Source organism: Podarcis pityusensis, assembly GCF_964106645.2.
Source record: "Podarcis pityusensis genome assembly, chromosome: Z".
Classification (NCBI taxonomy): domain Eukaryota; kingdom Metazoa; phylum Chordata; class Lepidosauria; order Squamata; family Lacertidae; genus Podarcis; species Podarcis pityusensis.
This window is the reverse complement of record NC_138044.1, coordinates 38,814,064-38,831,630: the sequence shown is the minus strand read 5'-3', so window position 1 is coordinate 38,831,630 and position 17,567 is coordinate 38,814,064. Positions and strand designations below refer to the sequence as shown.

General features: G+C 40.3%; 1 protein-coding gene across 4 annotated transcripts in view; it reads left to right on the top strand.

The window, feature by feature from the left end:
- STAG2 (STAG2 cohesin complex component) overlaps positions 1-13,594 on the top strand; it is a 63,684-nt gene extending 50,090 nt beyond the window's left edge. For all 4 annotated transcript variants that reach the window (XM_080991068.1, XM_080991067.1, XM_080991069.1 and 1 more), the window contains 9 exons: positions 361-462; positions 1,308-1,456; positions 3,818-3,946; positions 4,774-4,979; positions 6,568-6,757; positions 6,851-6,964; positions 8,028-8,154; positions 8,473-8,550; positions 11,226-13,594. In XM_080991068.1, the coding sequence (XP_080847194.1) occupies positions 361-462; positions 1,308-1,456; positions 3,818-3,946; positions 4,774-4,979; positions 6,568-6,757; positions 6,851-6,964; positions 8,028-8,154; positions 8,473-8,550; positions 11,226-11,249 (1,119 nt within the window). In that variant the 3' untranslated portion in view covers positions 11,250-13,594. The remainder of the gene's footprint in view (positions 1-360; positions 463-1,307; positions 1,457-3,817; positions 3,947-4,773; positions 4,980-6,567; positions 6,758-6,850; positions 6,965-8,027; positions 8,155-8,472; positions 8,551-11,225) is intronic.
- Positions 13,595-17,567: the final 3,973 nt, after the last annotated feature.

Genomic DNA, 17,567 nt, shown 5'->3' with positions numbered 1-17,567 from the left:
AATTCAGCATTTCTGATCTTCTGAAAATGGTGGGGTGGGGCTTTCATGTTAACTGGTTGCTGTCAGCTAGCATGTTCTCATTTTTCAAGTATTTTATATTTCCTTTTTATGTGTGGCTGTTAGACCATAAACAGTTCATATACTTGATTCATATTAGAATACATTTGTTTTCCTTATGTCTTGTATTGATAGGAAGCATGTCTTGCCTGGGCCCTGGGAATGTCTTGTTAAATTGTAGTTAAATGAAATATTTTAAAGTCCTTTTTTAGTATCTCTTCAATTGACTTCTTGACACTGTTAAGAAGTGACTGTTTGCTGCCAGCAAGTCAAGCTGTTTTGTGTGTTTTCTCTCCCTTGTAGTATTACAATGATTATGGAGATATAATCAAAGAAACAATGAGTAAAACAAGGCAAATAGATAAAATCCAGTGTGCAAAGACTCTGATTCTCAGTTTACAACAGGTAAGTACTTCCTCAATTAAAGTACCTGATCCCAATGGTTGCTAAAAACAGACCTTATTAAAATAAATTAGTGCAACTCAAGTTATAGGAGTAATTCTATTTATATCTGAGTCCATTGTTATGCCCATGAAGCTCTGCGATACTTAATGCTAACTTTAATAAGCATTGACAATTAGGAAATTTCTGGGAACAAATCACATTTCATATGTTTGTGATTTCTCTCAAAGAGAAATTCAATCACTTAAATGTATGCGAGTGTGCATGGGCCATGTGTTGGACTACCCTCACCTGAAGGAACAGGGTTTCCCATGTGTTTCCCTCAGTCTGTAAATTAATGGGTTGAATAATATTTGTCAGCTTGCATCACCCTGCAGGCCATCAGACGATAATTCTGAAATACTTTAATAAATCCTTATTAATTAATATTAATGCCCAAGTTCATAATGTCCAAATTCATTAAGCACATATCTTCTATGCTCTTCTTCACCTTGCATAAATTTTAGAACTAGTACTAACACCAAATTGCAAAAGGTTTACTGAAAATAAGTTGACATATGGGTATGCACGTTGTAAGCTTCAATCAAGTTTTGGGGGATGGAATTCAGCAGACAGAATGCTCTGTACACTTCATTGTATTGTTATAAGTAATACTCCCGTCTTTATAAACTTATATCTTGCTGGAGTGTAAGCAAAGTTATTATTTTATGTTGAAAGACTAGCTCTTAAGATGGTTTTGGTTAAAGTTGGTAGAAGACGCTCATTTTGTAAGATTTGGGGAAATAGTCAGATTATGCATTAAATTATACAAAAGTTTATTAAGACTGAAAAATGCTTTCTTTATGCAGCTTTTCAATGAGATGATTCAAGAAAATGGGTATAACTTTGACAGATCATCACCAACTTTCAGTGGCATTAAGGAGTTAGCTCGACGTTTTGCTTTAACATTTGGACTCGATCAACTGAAAACAAGAGAAGCCATTGCTATGCTACACAAGTAATTGCTCCCATTTTTTTGTTTTTTGTTTTGTTTCGGAAAACACAAATGCATTCTGGAGTTTTGAATTACTATTTAGCTTTTTGTGAATTTTAATGTGTGATCAGTCTCACCATTTCTAGCAGGTGGAAGGTCTAAAATAAATAGTACCGTATTTTTCGCTCTATAGGACGCACTTTTTCCCTCCTAAAAAGCAAGGGAAAATGTGTGTGCGTCCTATGGAGCGAATGCAAGGGGGAGGCAGGCGGGAAAAGCCCCCAAGAGCCGCACACAAGCTTCGTGCGCTCTTGCGGGCTTTTCCCCAGGAGGGAGAAGGGACTGACTGGCTGCATTAGTCCCTTCTCCCACCTCCCAGAAAAACCAGGAGAAGCCGCGCAGCCCCTTTGAAGAGCTGGCGGCTTCTGCCGTTTTTGCGGGAGGTGGTGGAATCCCCCCCCCACCCCCCAGAAAAGCCAGGAGAAGCCGCGCAGCCCCTTTAAAGAGCGGGCGGCTTCTGCAGGCTCTCCAGGAGGTGGGGGAAGCTGCAGCGGATTCCCTCCTCCCCAGCTCCCTTTGAAGCAGCAAAGTGGAAGGGGAGCAGCTTACACTCGTGTAAGCAGCTCCTCTCCCACCTTCCTGCTTCAAAGCATCCACGGAGGAGGGAAAGAAGGGGACCATGGATCCTCCACTGCTCGTGGCTGCAGCGGATTTCCTCCTCCCCGGCTCCCTTTGAAGCAGCAAAGTGGGAGGGGAGCAGCTTACACTCATGTAAGCAGCTCCTCTCCCACTTTCCTGCTTCAAAGCAACCACGGAGGAGGGAAGGAAGGGGATCCATGCAGCGGATTCCCTCCTCCCGGGCTCCCTTTGAAGCAGCAAAGTGGGAGGGGAGCAGCTTACACTCGTGTAAGCAGCTCCTCTCCCACCTTCCTGCTTCAAAGCAACCACGGAGGAGGGAAAGAAGGGGACCATGGATCCTCCGCTGCTCGTGGCTGCAGCGGATTCCCTCCTCCCCAGCTCCCTTTGAAGCAGCAAAGTGGGAGGGGAGCAGCTTACACTCGTGTAAGCAGCTCCTTTCCCACTTTCCTGCTTCAAAGCAACCAGGAGGAGGGAAGGGAGGGGATCCATGCAGCGGATTCCCTCCTCCTGGGCTCCCTTTGAAGCAGCAAAGTGGGAGGGGAGCAGCTTACACTCCTGTAAGCAGCTCCTCTCCCACTTTCCTGCTTCAAAGTGGATGGAATCCACTGCAGTTGCGAGCAGAGGATCCATGGCTCTGCTTCCTTCCCTGGAAGCAGGGTGCGGGGGTGCAGGGGAGAAAGAGGGCAGGAAATAGATGCCGGGCAGGAAGACACAACCACACTTTGACCACTGGAATGTCCACCCCAGCCTCCCCAGATTTCCACTGAGACGGCCAGGCTAATCTCGATGGCCATAAGTCAGGCTCAGCATTATTAACTGGACTTAGATAAGCCATGGTTCCCCTTCCTACCCTCCTCTGAGGCTCGATTTAAAGCAGCAAATGGACAGGAGCCGCCCGCTTTGCTGCTTTAAATAGTTTAGTGCAACGTTTGATTCAGAATATTTTTGTGTGTGTTTCCCTCCTCTAAAAACTAGGTGCGCCCTATGGTCAGGTGCGCCCTATGGTGCGAAAAATACGGTATATTCAATTCTAGCCAATTCAGTCTTTGTGGTAGGGGTAGAACCTGTGGCGCAGAGGCCAAATATAACTCTCCAGGCATATGTGAACCTCAGTTTGAAAGATTCACCACCTATGTAACTTCCTGTAATTTCAGCAATACTATCACACAAACCCCTTGGAGGTCTGTGCATTTTACTCCATCTGCTGCACAATAGCTTGCTTTCTTCTAGCCTAGCTAGGCATATCAGAAAGTAGACCATGATATTTCTGAAGCTTTTTTATGAGGATAAGGCTGTAGTTTAGTGGCAGAGAACCTGTTTTGCATGAAGAAGCTCTGAGGTTCAAGACCTAGCTTCACCTTTGTTTTTCAAAGTTGGGCATCAGGCAGTGGGTAGACTTTCATAAAGCACTTTCATATGTGCACACAACACCAAAAAGAAAAGTGTCATACTTTGAATTTCCTGTATTCCATGAGAATACAAAAACAAATAGGAAAAATCCTTTTAGCTTCATTTAAAATGTTTACTTTTAATTGAGAACAATGTTTCATTCACAGTTGTAAAATACATGATTTGCAATATTTGAAATGTAAAAAATACTGTTTACCCTTTTGAAATATTTTTCTAGCATCAATTGTTTTGGAGCCTTTTCATGTCAAAGGGAAATCTTACTGTATGTTTTTCAATTTTTTGCCCTTTGTGAAAACTTATTTATAACTGCTCACTTCAATTCTTAATTGTTTTCAGGGACGGCATAGAGTTTGCTTTTAAAGAGCCTAACCCTCAAGGTGAGAGCCATCCACCATTAAATCTGGCATTTCTTGATATATTGAGTGAGTTCTCATCCAAACTTCTCAGGCAAGACAAAAAAACAGTGTAAGTACATTCTTTATATTTGGATTTTCTTACAAGCTACACAGATGTCTTTTAAGTATCATCATTTGTTCTTTTAAGAACATTTCTGTAATATATTTCTCTGAGAATAGCTGTGCCTTAATGTGGAACACTTTATCTTCAGTTTGCTTAATAATTAATTAAAATAGAATTGTTTCAGAATGTTGTGGGTGGACAAACTTTAGCACTGGGACATAGTGCCCAAGTCTTCTTGTGCTGTTTGAGACACTAGAATTAGGACAAGATATACATGTAGGTTGTCCATGATGTATGGAACAAGAATAGCTTTTACCAAAAATTCCAGAGGAGAATTTGATAGTAGTTCCAGAGCCAACATTCCATTCCATTCCATTCCATTCTAGCTCTAGGGGTCTGTTTGCTATTACATTCCAGATTAGGGCCAACTCAACAGTCATTTCTAACTTGATGCAGTCTGCTAGTGGGGTGCAGAATTATTATTACAATTAATATTACAATTATTATTATTAAATTTGTATACAACCCTTGATCCAAAGATCACAGTGTGGCTCATAACATACAAATACCAAATGAGAACACAAAATACATAATAACCCAAAAACAAAATGAGCAGATGTAAGAATGGCTAGAGTTTGTGCTGACAAAAGCAATACATGGACATGGCTGCTAGCTGTTTTGTTATTGTAGGGAGAATTGCTACTTAAATGCTGTTTCTGTCTTTAGACCTTTGAATTTAAAAGCTTTAGAGAACTGTGCCATTACTTTTGATATTTTTATGTTAAATATATATCCAGTGTGTGTTAGTAATAATTTATTGTTCCTTCTTAAAGGTACGTATATCTGGAGAAGTTCATGACTTTTCAGATGTCTCTCCGAAGAGAAGATGTGTGGCTTCCACTCATGTCTTACAGGAACTCTTTGCTAGCTGGGGGTGATGACGATACTATGTCAGTCATTAGTGGAATCAGTAATCGAGGGTCTACAGTAAGGAACAAAAAAACAAAACCAGCTACAGGGAAGCGGAAACTACCAGAAGGTTTGGATTTTTAATTTTTTCATTGCAGCATGTTTGGCTTTCAACTTGAGAAGTGCTAAAATGTAAACTGTAGTACAGTTCCTGATTTCATTTAATGGGAAGGCCTCTCTCACAAAACCTTAGCTATTTGTAGCCCACTGTTTCCAAAGATCTGACCCAGCTGTCATATATAAAATAAGAAAGCTTTCAGCTTAATTTGGCTTAGTGAAAATAACATATTTATTGTACTCCAGACCACTGACTTGTGTGATCCTGCCTCCCTTCGTTGTTTTCTGAAACCATAGTTGCTCTTCTGTGACTTCTGACAGACCTTGGGCAAACTTTTGTTAGGGCCAGAAAGGGATTTCTATGAGTTGAAGCGGTTTTGCAGATGCATGTTTTGCAGGCAAGGCTGGGTTGGCAGGAAACGACCTATCAGTGGTGGTGGGGATGAATGACTCTATGCCATATTCCTGATAGCCATAAAATTTCAGGGAGTGGTAATTGGAGCCATATAATTTTAGGAAGTGGTAATTGGATTTTCTGCATTGAGTCTATGCCTGTTGATTCTTTTTTCCTGCAGTACAGGAGGGGACCATCAGGTGAGTTGCTCCAGTAGTCAGGCAGAGCTAATGTGCCTACGAAGTGGGAATGAGATGTTGTTGTTATTTGTGTTGAGGTCTACTACCAGGTCTGTGCAACCACACTAGCTCTTTTTCTTCCTTTGACTTTCCTTTCTTGGGGTTACTGACAAGGGGGACACTTAAAAAAGAAGAAAGGAACTCAAGAAAAAGACAAAGATTTATTCTTTTGGAGGTAACCAGTACAGGCAGCACTGCCTAGCAAGTACAGTGCTTCCAGCCCAGAAGTCTTGTTGGAGGGAGGCAGGGGCAAAGGAGGGAAGCGCTCAGAGCTACAGAAAGCAAAGGGTTGAGCAGCTAATGTGGTAGGCCTATTCCTGCCAATCAATCTGTCCCCTGGCATTTGTTCCTGATGACCTAAAGCCTCCTGAAATGAGGTTTCCCTGCATTCATCAGGGAAGTTGTGCCAATCCAGGATTGGACAGTGGTAGGTCAGGAGCTGGGAGTGGCTAGCACAGATTGTCTCACTCACCCATGATTAATCAGGCCTTTACTCTGAATTTGGCAGATTGTTTTGGTGAGCAGCCCTGTAGCAAACCAGCTGCAGGAAGGACCTAGACCCCATATGCTTTCTCTACATCCTAAAGAGTGTGCTCTGGGTCCAATGGCTTCACACATGTCAATCACAGTGGAAGCAGCGGGGGCTCATCTGGGGAGTCCATAGCAAGCACCCAGTCACAGAAGAGTTTAAGCAGCTGTGCCTCAGGACAGTTAAGACTCAAAGACTGGGCAAGAGACTCCAAGATATATAAGATATATTAACAAGCATCCTTGAGGGAAGTACCCTATCTGAGAAAGGTGCTCATTGAAGTGAAAGTAGTTTGCTTTGCTTTGTACAAAATGATAGTTTCTTGCCAGGGTATTTTATTAGTGCACTGTACTCTTAGAGACGTGACCTATATCACTGCAGTTTTGTTTAGTTGTTTTAGTTAAGGGTTTTGAATTCTAAAGCTGTTTTATCTCTTTAGCTGAGGAAAGCAGCAGTAGCGACAGCATGTGGATGAACAGGGAGCAGACAATGCACACACCTGTCATGATGCAGACGCCGCAGCTCACTTCCACCATCATGAGGGAGCCCAAAAGATTGCGGCCTGAAGAAAGCTACATGGGTGTCTATCCAATGCAGCCTGAACACCACCAACCTCCACTTGATTACAAGTATATACACACTTCTCTCCTTTGTGCTTTGCTGCTACTACTGAAATATTTGGTCTGCCCTTCTTTTAAAATCTTGTTTATTCTTCTTTCAAGTACGCAGGTAACATGGATGTTAGCTCAAAGGCAGCAGGAAGAAGTAGCGAGACAGCAGCAGGAGAGAGCAGCCATGAACTACGTGAAGCTGAGAACCAACCTGCAGCATGCCATGTAAGCTCAAGCAACAGTTGCCTATATATAATGTTGCTTATTCTTCGCTAGTATGTTTTGTCCTTGGGTTTACATTATTTATCTCTTAATTGTAGTCCTTGTGCCTTGATACATCTGGCCAAGATCTAAAGAACTCTGAAACTAGCTTCCTTTGGGGATTTAGTCTCAAGTTTCTCACATGAACTTTCCCAATGCCACACAGCAAAGTGCCTTTGAAATTGGTGGAGTTTCTAGTACAACAACAACAACAAAATATTATTATTATTAATGCCACCCATCTGACTGGGTTGCATAAAATCACAGTAAACATCAAATGTTTAAAATGTTTCATTCTTTTGGAACAGCTGTTCTCAACCCATTCATTCTGCCCTGCGTACCTGAATGATAAGCAAGGGTGCAGTGTTTGCCACATTGGACACAAATTTATATCAACAGTACTAGCTAGCTTGCCAGGGGATGGGGTGGGGGATAAGGAGGAATTGCAATTGCACTAGTTCCAGAGCCATAGCAGGATATAGATGGGAAGACAAATGAGAATACAATGTGGACTGCACTCAAGGAATATTTGTCTTTGGCTGGAACCCTGGACAGTCATTTCACGTGGTGCAAGCCTTTGAATGCAGCCATCATCTTAAAAGAGTTGCTGAATCCCTTCTCTTAAGTTAGTTAAAAATGATGCATTATGTGCCTGCATATAAGGAGGGCAAAGCACTAGCACATCTGATGCTTTCTGAAGCCGCTTACTCATTAGAAACTGCTAGTGTTGGGTCTTGATGCAAACTGTATCTTTGAGATTGTTCTTAATTTATGTTTCAAACATACATATTGGTGAAAGGCTAGGCATTGTTCACACATTTATTTATTACATTTTTAAGTTGTTTCATTCTCTGAGTGACTTTTTTTTTTTTTGAGATAAACTTTTGAGAGCTTCCAGTAGTCGAGTTTTTATTGCCAGTGCTTACTTTCTGTAAGTAACTTGATGGCAAATGCCAATGGATTTTTTATATAAGTTATATGTATTACACGACTAAGTTAAAATTCTGTATTACTATTTAAATATCAGTCGACGTGGCACAAGTCTAATGGAGGATGACGAGGAGCCAATTGTGGAAGATGTGATGATGTCATCAGAAGGGCGCATTGAAGATCTCAATGAAGGCATGGATTTCGATACCATGGACATAGATTTAGTAAGAAAAACCAATTACTGCTATCTTAAAGCTTTTCCTCTGCTGTATCTGTCTTCATAAGATGGCCATAGCATTGCACTGATTCTGCCACAGCAGGTTTTAGGCTGCAAATGTTGCTTTTGTGCGAACTAAATCTGGATGCACCATTTCTTTGCCTAGTATGTCAACTAAATTAAATGTTAACAGATCTCTAGATTTTATTCACTGGCTGACACATTTTAAATAAAACTCGTAGAAGTTTGTGTATTAATTTTAGATGGTCTAAGCAGATTGCATAAATAAACATCCAAATATGATGATACTTGATTTGCTTTTCAGCCACCATCAAAGAACAGGAGAGAGAGAACAGAGCTAAAGCCAGATTTCTTTGATCCTGCTTCAATCATGGATGAATCTGTAAGTGTGATATGACAAGCTGGGTAATGTATTTAATTGCAATATTTGATGATCTACAAATTAGTTTGTCAGGGCGAACATCACTTCCTCCTTGGCAGCTGTGGTAAGGACCTTCTACTTGGCTCAGAGCTTGGAAGGTGCTAGCACATAAATTCTGCGTTCATTCCAGAGGTACTCCCAGTTGAGCCTGAAGGTTGCCATGAAATGGGCTGCCCCTTCCTCCTGAGTTTGTATCTAGTAGGGGGGTTGTTCCTGACCTCTAGTTACAGTACTAGTGCCCCTGAAGCTCATGGTGAGATGAGGCACAGAACCACAAATTTTGACTACTCTAGTGAAAATGTGGACCCATTAAAATAGAAGAAAAGTTACAATAAAAAATAAGAGACTAAACACCACAGAACCTTTCTCCTAGAGAGTATCTTCCCAATGTAAAAACAATTGTGTTACAGTCATACCTCGGGATAAATACGCTTCAGGATAAGTATTTTTGGGTTACGCTCCGCGGCGACCTGGAAATAATGGAGCGCGTTACTTCCGGGTTTCGCTGCTCGCGCATGCGCAGACGGTCAAAATGACATCATGCGCGGAAGCGGCAAAACGCGCAGACGCACTGTCGCGTCTTATGTTCTATTTGGGATGCGAACGGGGCTCCGGAACGGATCCCATTTGCATCCCAAGGTACCACTGTAGTTATTGGGCTCTATATTTACTCTATTTGACTTGTATTTCATTCACTCATAAGTAGGTCAGGTTAAGTAATTAGGAGTTGGGAAGAGCCTTTGAAGGTGATCTGTAAACTGTTTAGTCACACAGATACCCCAGCTGCTGCTTCCTGATTGCTAAAAGGCTCTTGAATCCAATCATGGGAAAATTAATAATGAATAGCATATTTTTACAGTATTTAATCTAAACCACAATCCACTTAAAATTAGCATCCTGTTGCCCTTCCAGCTTCCTTTCTTTTCTTGCATTTATATCCTCCTTTTTCCCCTCATGGAACCCAGGTTGTCACACTTTTGTCAAGAGTAGTCCTTTTTTGTCATGTGTGTGACCACAAAATAGCTACCAATGTGTGTTGGGGGGTGTGGTGGGGTGGCTAGTCATAAACTTTTAAGAGCACCCTCTGACTCAATGTCTTTTCTACATGTGTGATTCTTGGTCCTGTCTCTGTTTTCATTTCATTATATTCTTCCCATCCCTAGTCTCTGATCTCTCCCCACCTTCCTTTCCTGCCTTTTTCTTTCCTTGGGTTGGTGGTGATTTTTTTGTAGGCAGCTGTAATCTTGGGTCCCCCAAATGCATTGCTTAAAATCAACACCATGCATTTGAGGGGTTTAAGATAGCAGTGACCTGCTGCGTATGGCAAATGAACATCTCTCTTACAAAAGTTCCATTGCCTTCCATTCTGGGGAACATGGGGATAGGTAGGATTGAGGGAACAGCAGCAGGGGTGGATTGGTGTCACAGCGGATTGGTGCCAAAGTGGAAGGTGCACCAAGGAATGCTGGCCTAGAGTAAATCAGTCAGTTCCTTTTGCTTGAATTGGAAAAGTAGCAGCATTTTATCAATTGCACCACAAGATGGCAGTAGATACTAAATTTTTTGATCAAAAAGTCTTGTGGTAGCTGTAAATACAGTTCTGAAGAAGTGCACATGAAAGCTTATACCAAAACCAAACTTAGTTGGTCTCTAAGGTGCTACAGGACAATTTTCTTATATATTTTGACTGTGTCAGACCAACACAGCTACCTACCTGAATGTGAATACATAGTTTTTAGAAATAGACAGACTTTGGCTTTTAATTTCAGAAGGAAACAATAACCTTTACTAGACTTCTTTTAACTTTTCCTTCCAAGCCATAAGTTCTGTTTCATTGTTTTTCTAGCATAGGCACCTGAAAGGGAAACAACTGGTAGATACGGAAATGTATATATAAAGAAATGCACATTGATTCAAATTTTACCCTTGGTTTCTCTACACATAAATATTTTTTAGTACAGTTCTAATAATTCTAATGTAACCACAGTTGGAAAAATGAAAAGTCTTCACTTCTAGTGACCTGCTTTCTGTATTCTACAGATTCATGTTAAATATTGTCTTGGTGTGCTCAACCCAACTGAAATTATTTGCATTACATTTCTTCTGCATGTAGCTGAAATACGTTGTAGCTTAAATATGAATAAGCTGCATTACCTTCTGGATTTGCAGTTCTTTATATATTTCCACTAACCCAATTTCATCATGAGGAAAAGAGAAAAAGTTGTAATGCTCTATTTTCTACTTAGTATTTACTGGGATGTGGGACTCCCTGCTTCAGGCTAAACTCCCTCAGGGGAAAGGGGTTGGGGGCAGCATGCCCAAAGTAGGGACCAGCACCCAAAGTGTCCCAAGGCCAAAATGTACACACAAACTCAACCCCATTCTCTCTTTCCACGCTGATTGGCTTGCACTGAGAAAGAGTTCCCCAGATAGGGCAAGCAGCGATTTAGCATCTACACTTAGGGCTCCCCTTTCTCAGTGGATGTTGTATGATAAGAGGCCTGGCAGACAGCTTCACGCTGCTGGTGTATACACTAAAAGTATTTTCTGTTTATAGATATTAACTGCTGTAGACACTGGTGAAAAAAAAAATACAACCTGATCTCAACTTCATACATTTTCCCCCTCTCTTCTAGGTTCTTGGGGTATCAATGTTTTAATTCCAGTACAACCGATAACACCATGCTGAAGTTGTTTTCTAATGTGGAAGAGATTTTTAAAATAAAAAACATGTGGTAGATACAGCGATATTCTAAATAAGATTTTTTCTCTAAGGAGAATGATGTGCTTACAAGATCCAGTACATTTAAGAGGCAGTTTTGTTTGCCTGAAACATAAAGGACAAGTAAACAACTTGAGGATAAGCTACAGTTTCTGTTGGCAAACCAGTATTTTATTTATGTAATATTAGTTTATTTCCAAATCATAGTAAATAATCACTTTTTTGAAATTCGTAGCTGTTGGATAGGGGCTTGGTGCATTTTCAAGCCCTCCTCTTTATGATTTTTCTGATAGAATTCAAATAATCATGACTTATTCTAGATTACTGTTGAAATTATGAGCTGAAATGATGGGATGGTTCAGAGAATCATTGAATTGTTGGAAGGGACTTGAAGCATTTTCAGCGAAATGCTATAAATTTTGGTCAACTGAAGCATTGGTTAACTTACAATAATCATAGAGAGAAATAAACTTACAAGCTGATTGTTTTACTCAAAAGCTATTTTAGGACTTAAAATGCCCAAGCCTCCCAAAACTTGCTTATTGCATATTCATGAAATATTCAGAAACCATAAACTGCCAGAAAGCACTGAGATCAATCCTGCTTACCCATTTATGACCCTGAGAGTTTGCTTGTCCTTTAAGAAAAATGTAATGTTGTGAAATTCCTTCCAGTAGTGCCACTGTATTTTGTCTCCAAATAAAGAAGCTTATTGTAGTATGTTTGCAGAAAAAAAAATCTAAACAAAAAATATACAGCTTATTAGAGTGTGGGAATAGGGGTCTAAATTCTAAATAAAATAAATATATATATATAAATATACATACATATATATATATATATATAAATTGGTGCTGATTTTATAATTGCGCAGTTTGTTTAGTTTTTTCTTACTTTTAAATTCCAACTTAAAAATTATGAGGTTTCAGAAATATATTGAAAGTTTAACAATGTTTAAAAATAGATGAGCATGAAAACTCATGCTTTAAAAATGATTTTTAATTTTGTATTTTATATTGGTTTATCTATCTCTGTCTTTGCAAGCAGTCTTCAGGTTAATACTTCTAACAGGTTACAGTACATTTCCTCTGTATGTAAATTAAATTGGATAATAGAATTCATCAATTCCCCCCATAATATTCTTTGAAAGCTAAGCTTTAAATTTCTTTCATGACTTTTTCACAATTAAATTTAACCATTCTAAATAAAAACATGGATCTATGCCATTTTGACATCAACTCACTGCAAGGCTTAGGCAGCTACACATCACTTTAAAGGAAATGTTAACTTATATTACATATGTATATTTTTTGTCAGTTGTCTCTCAGCTCTTGAGGTATATAATTTCTAATCATTCCATGCGCCTTAAAATGCTTGCAATACAATAACTTCCTCAGATAAGCAAATATTTTTAAAAAGGCCTCTTATTCATTCAAAAAATCAAATTGTGGGCTGTGGTAGCCATAAACCATAGGTTTTCTAAAGTATCGTGATGACATAATTATTTTGAAAAATCATGGGTTAATGAACACACGGAGCCAATCTGCCTAGCTTCATACTATCATGTCTAAAAACGTACTGCCTATATTTCCCCCCTTCTCCACACCACTGCATTTAAATAGAACTGCTGAAAGGACTGTATATATGATTTAAACTTAAGCTGATTTTTTTCTTACTCTTGAAGGAGTGTTTCTTTGTGAAAGCAGTTCTTACAGCTTTATGTTTTCAAACTAAAAATGTTTTATATATTTACCTTAACCTGTTGTCCTCCACATTCTATTGTCCTAATTGTACTGTTTTCTGATTTGTATTTATGTCTTGAGACAAGTAACTTTTTGAATAAAAATAAACCTACAGTATGTTGTAAGTTTGATCTTTTTGAATCAAGGGTAGAGGAGAAAATAAAAAAAGAGTATGAATGGTGCAAATGTTATGTTTATAAAAATTAAAGCTTTTTCCATGTCTTTTGCTTTTTTGTCTCAGAATTGGGATAATGTATGGAAAATGCACTGTTTTATATTTGTAATAAATTGTACAAGTTTTTAAAATGTGAATAAAGCACTAATTGGGTTAATAATTTAAAGTAGAGATGTTATGCAATGATGATTGGTGTAAACATTTCTTTAACTGAAGATAAGTTTGTGTCTCCTCCCCACCCCCCATTCTCCTACCTGCCCGAATTGTAATTGTATTTATCAAGCTCATCAAGAGAAAATAATTTTTAGGGATATAAGCTGTTCACTGGTGTTCATTAAAGTTGTTGAAAGTCCAAGCTCTGCAGAAGCCCTAGCACCTGTATTAAGTTGGTCTGATTTAAATTGTTCTGATTCTGTGTTGCTACTGTAATTGTGGGCATATGCATACAGTCTTATCAAAACTTAATAATGATTGATGTTGCATTCTGATGCACACTTATTTGAAAATAAGAACCAATAGCAAAGATTTCTAAGAATGCATAGGTACTATCTATTGAAATCAGTGGGATTTAAGTTTCCATTGTTTTCAGTGAGACCTTGTGTAACTGACATCTATCCATAATACATGACACAAGATGAATCGCATATATACACATATACGTGCATAATATTGTATGCCGCCTTTCTATAGTTCCATATTCAAGACTGCTTACAACCTGAAAAAAATACATAACTGCAACATGGCAAAAGTGGTCATAGACAATAAAAAGACATCAAAAAATACACAACCAAGCTGAACAATTTCAGCTAAATCACAAGATGTAAAATAAAGGTACAAAAAACAACAGCAACACCCCTATCCCCAAAAAACACCCCAGCCCAAGAGTCTGTTCAGCAGCCTCAGTTTTTGTAGTTGTAGTCAGTCCTCTTCCCTCCCAGGCCAAGTCGAAAAGGCTCGGAAGACAAGATGGTCTCAGACTTGTTCCATCTGTTTTTCACCTTGGATAGCTAGCCTGAGAGCTTTCGGAGTTTGTAACAAGTTACTCTTCTATATCAAGACTGGGGGAAAACTTCTTCACACTACAGGATTTGACAGATTACAAATTTCCAAATGATTTTACTGTTTACTTGGATGGAGTCACATTACTTTCTGAATTAACGTAACCCACCTGCAGTTCTGATTTCAGTGCCAGTTTCCCAGAATTTGGTACACACCCTATTTTTCATATATGATTTACCTGAGATTCCTGCATTGCAGCGGGTTGAACTAGATTACCCTCAGGATCACTTCCAACTCTAGAATCCTGTGATTCCATTCGACACCTCAAGCAGCTTCTATACAAAACATGTCTAGTGTCCTGTCATAGCTGCCCTATTTGCAGAAAGCATATCAAAACAACTGGATGTGATGCATATGCAGTTTTAGTGGCCCAGCTTAACACTCTGCATGTAGAGATTCTCTTCTGCAATGAAGTAATGGCAAGTTTCTCTTGATGTGCCAATTCTCAATTACACTGCCTGCACATTGTGGAGTTGGGGGTCAGCATTCCTGCAGTACGTTTTCCACTTGCATGTTACTGACAGCCTCCAGCAGGTGCAAGACATTTTACCGCTGAGGGAGAATGGTGTCTCTCCCGTTGTTACTTATGGGTGCTTTTTAATACAGTGAAAACAACAGGGAAGAGTCACCTCTTCTTTGCCTCCTGCCTTCTCCACAGCCCCACCAGCATACTGAGTCATTTTTGGCAAATTTGCATGGTCCTTGCAAACAAGGCAGACACAAGAATGCCACTGTGAAAAAGATTGCTACATGCCTAGAGGCAGCAGCCAGTGGAGTGGCTGGCATGGTGCAGGCACAGCAGCAAGACCAATCCAAGACTCTCACTGCCTTGCCCCCTTGACACTAGCACATAGCCTTCATGACTAGTATTTGATAGCCTTAACCATAGAATCTTAAAATTGTGGAGTTGGAAGGGACCGTAAGGGTCATCTAGTCCAACTCCCTGCAATGCAGGAATCTTCTGCTCAACATGGGGTTTGTACTCAGAACCCTGAGATTAAGAGTCATGCTCTACCCACTGAGTTTGTCTACTCTTGAAGTCCAAGCTGGAGACCATCACTACATTCTGAGGCACTGAATTCCACTGTGTCCATCCTGTTCACATCTCTGCTTAGGAAAAGGAGTCTAAAGACCACTCTGAGACTATGGAAAACCACTGCTTCTTGCAATAAATTATGCTGGGTTAGATTGGTGGTGGCTAGTCTGTGTGGATCTCCAGAAATTGTTGGACATTTAGACACATGAATCCCAGCCAGGGCCAATAGGCAGGGACTACAGGAGTTGTCCAGCAACACAGTCCTCAACAGTTTTGGGGAATCCACAGTAATTTGCAGATTGTCCCTCTGAAGAGTGAGAGCTCTGGAATCTCCAAATCTCAGCCCTCACCTCAGCATTTAACTCAAATTTTAAGCAGCACTTGCGTTCTCTATAAATAACATAAAAACCCCCTGCCATTTATGAGTAAAACAATAAACCAGACCTGCTTCCCAAAATCTGTTTTCATTACTTATTTCATTACTTCTAAATGGAAAACTTAGAAATTCACAGCCATTATGCCCTCCCCGAATAAGCGAGTACACGACTGCTACCCTCTCTACAAGCAGTCAATTTGTAAATGTTTACATGAGCATTCAAGGCTGAAGTCCTAGCCCCGCTTATGTGGAAGCAAGCCCCGTTAACTTCCTTTACTTCTGAGTAGGAACGGCTAGAACTGCGTTGTTGCTTCTTTAATAAAGTCGCAAAGATACTGGTGGGATTTTAAAATTTAGCAAATGCATTGTGCCACAGGCTTTTGTGGACCATTTCTGTAAAGTGCACGTGACAAAGCAGGGACATGAAATAGTAAATAGGTTAGGCTGTAATCCTACGGCAATTTACCTGGGAGTAAGTCCCATTGAACTCAGCAGAACTTCTGCGTAGAAATGCATAGGAAGGTGCTGTCAAGTGACACCTGAATTCCAACCACTCCATACCAGAGATAGTTAATAAAAACCATACTAAAAAGAACATTTAATCACATGCCAGTTGCATGTTTCCATGCTGGATTGGAAAAGGACCAAATTGGCTAAGGAGAAAAAAAGAAAATTCAAACTGGAACATTTTAAACAGTTCTTAGCTTTCGCATCACAACCATGAATTCACATGGCAAATACAACATCACGTTAAATGAAACAGCCTTTGATAAACATTAAATCCTGTCTCGCAAGTCGTCAGTAATGATTTTTTAAAAAGGAAATATGTTTCTAACTACTGCAGGGGAGAATCGGAGAATAGTCCATAATTTTGACGCTTAGGAAAAGCAGAATGGGGAAAGCAGAAAGAGATGTGTTATTTAAAATGCTGTGTGCGCGCGCATGCTGCTTTTAGTTCAAGGCTGCTGGGGATGCGGATGGGGAGGAGAGATCTAGTTCTGCGGCCACAAAACTGCTCTTTGCCCACTGATTTAGCGGATCCAAAAACAAAACCCCAGGTAGCGAGGAGGCTGACTATCCCCCAAGTTCCTCTCCCGAAGCGATCCGATGCTCAGCGTTTGTCTCCGATTTCCAATAGGGAAGTGAAACTTTTTCTTATTTGTGCTTTAAAAACAAAGTACATAACCGAAACGTAGGGTATGAAGGGGCTGCTATCCTCAGCAAGCGCGCTGGCTGGGAAGCTCGCCTCATTGCAGCGAGGAAGGGTTGCTTCCGAGTAGACCTGGCTGGTCAGTGTTACCCAGGCAGAGAGCACGTGTGCTTTGTAAAAAGCATCGATGATGGCAGTTTATTTAATAATCTGGGGTGATACGGGAGATCATCCAGCCGAAACCTCCAGACCAACTTTAATGATGGTATACAAGGAGGTGTTTTTTAAACACGCCTTAGAGATTTATTTGTTGGGTTTCTATTCCACCTGAGCTCAAGATGGCGCATTGCTCCCTTTTTCCACAAAGGTAGGTGGTTGGGCTGAGAGGAAATGACTAGCCTAAGGTCACCCCGTAAGCTTCATGGCGGAGTGGGGATTCGAACCATGATCTTATTCCAACACTAAACCACACCACCACCACCACCACCACCATACAGAAATGGTCAGTTGTTGGACGTGGAATCGCACAGGCGGTGATTTATTTATTTTTCCAAGTGCCGTGAGTTAATAAAAACCTCCACTGAAAAGGTGTGTTCTTGGGAAATTCTCCTGCGCAAACGCCTCGAAGGACCCGAGAACTACCCAGTGGATGGTGCCCTCAAATCACCAATAAATGAATGGAATCGGATGCGTCTTTTCCTCCCTCCCCACAACGCTC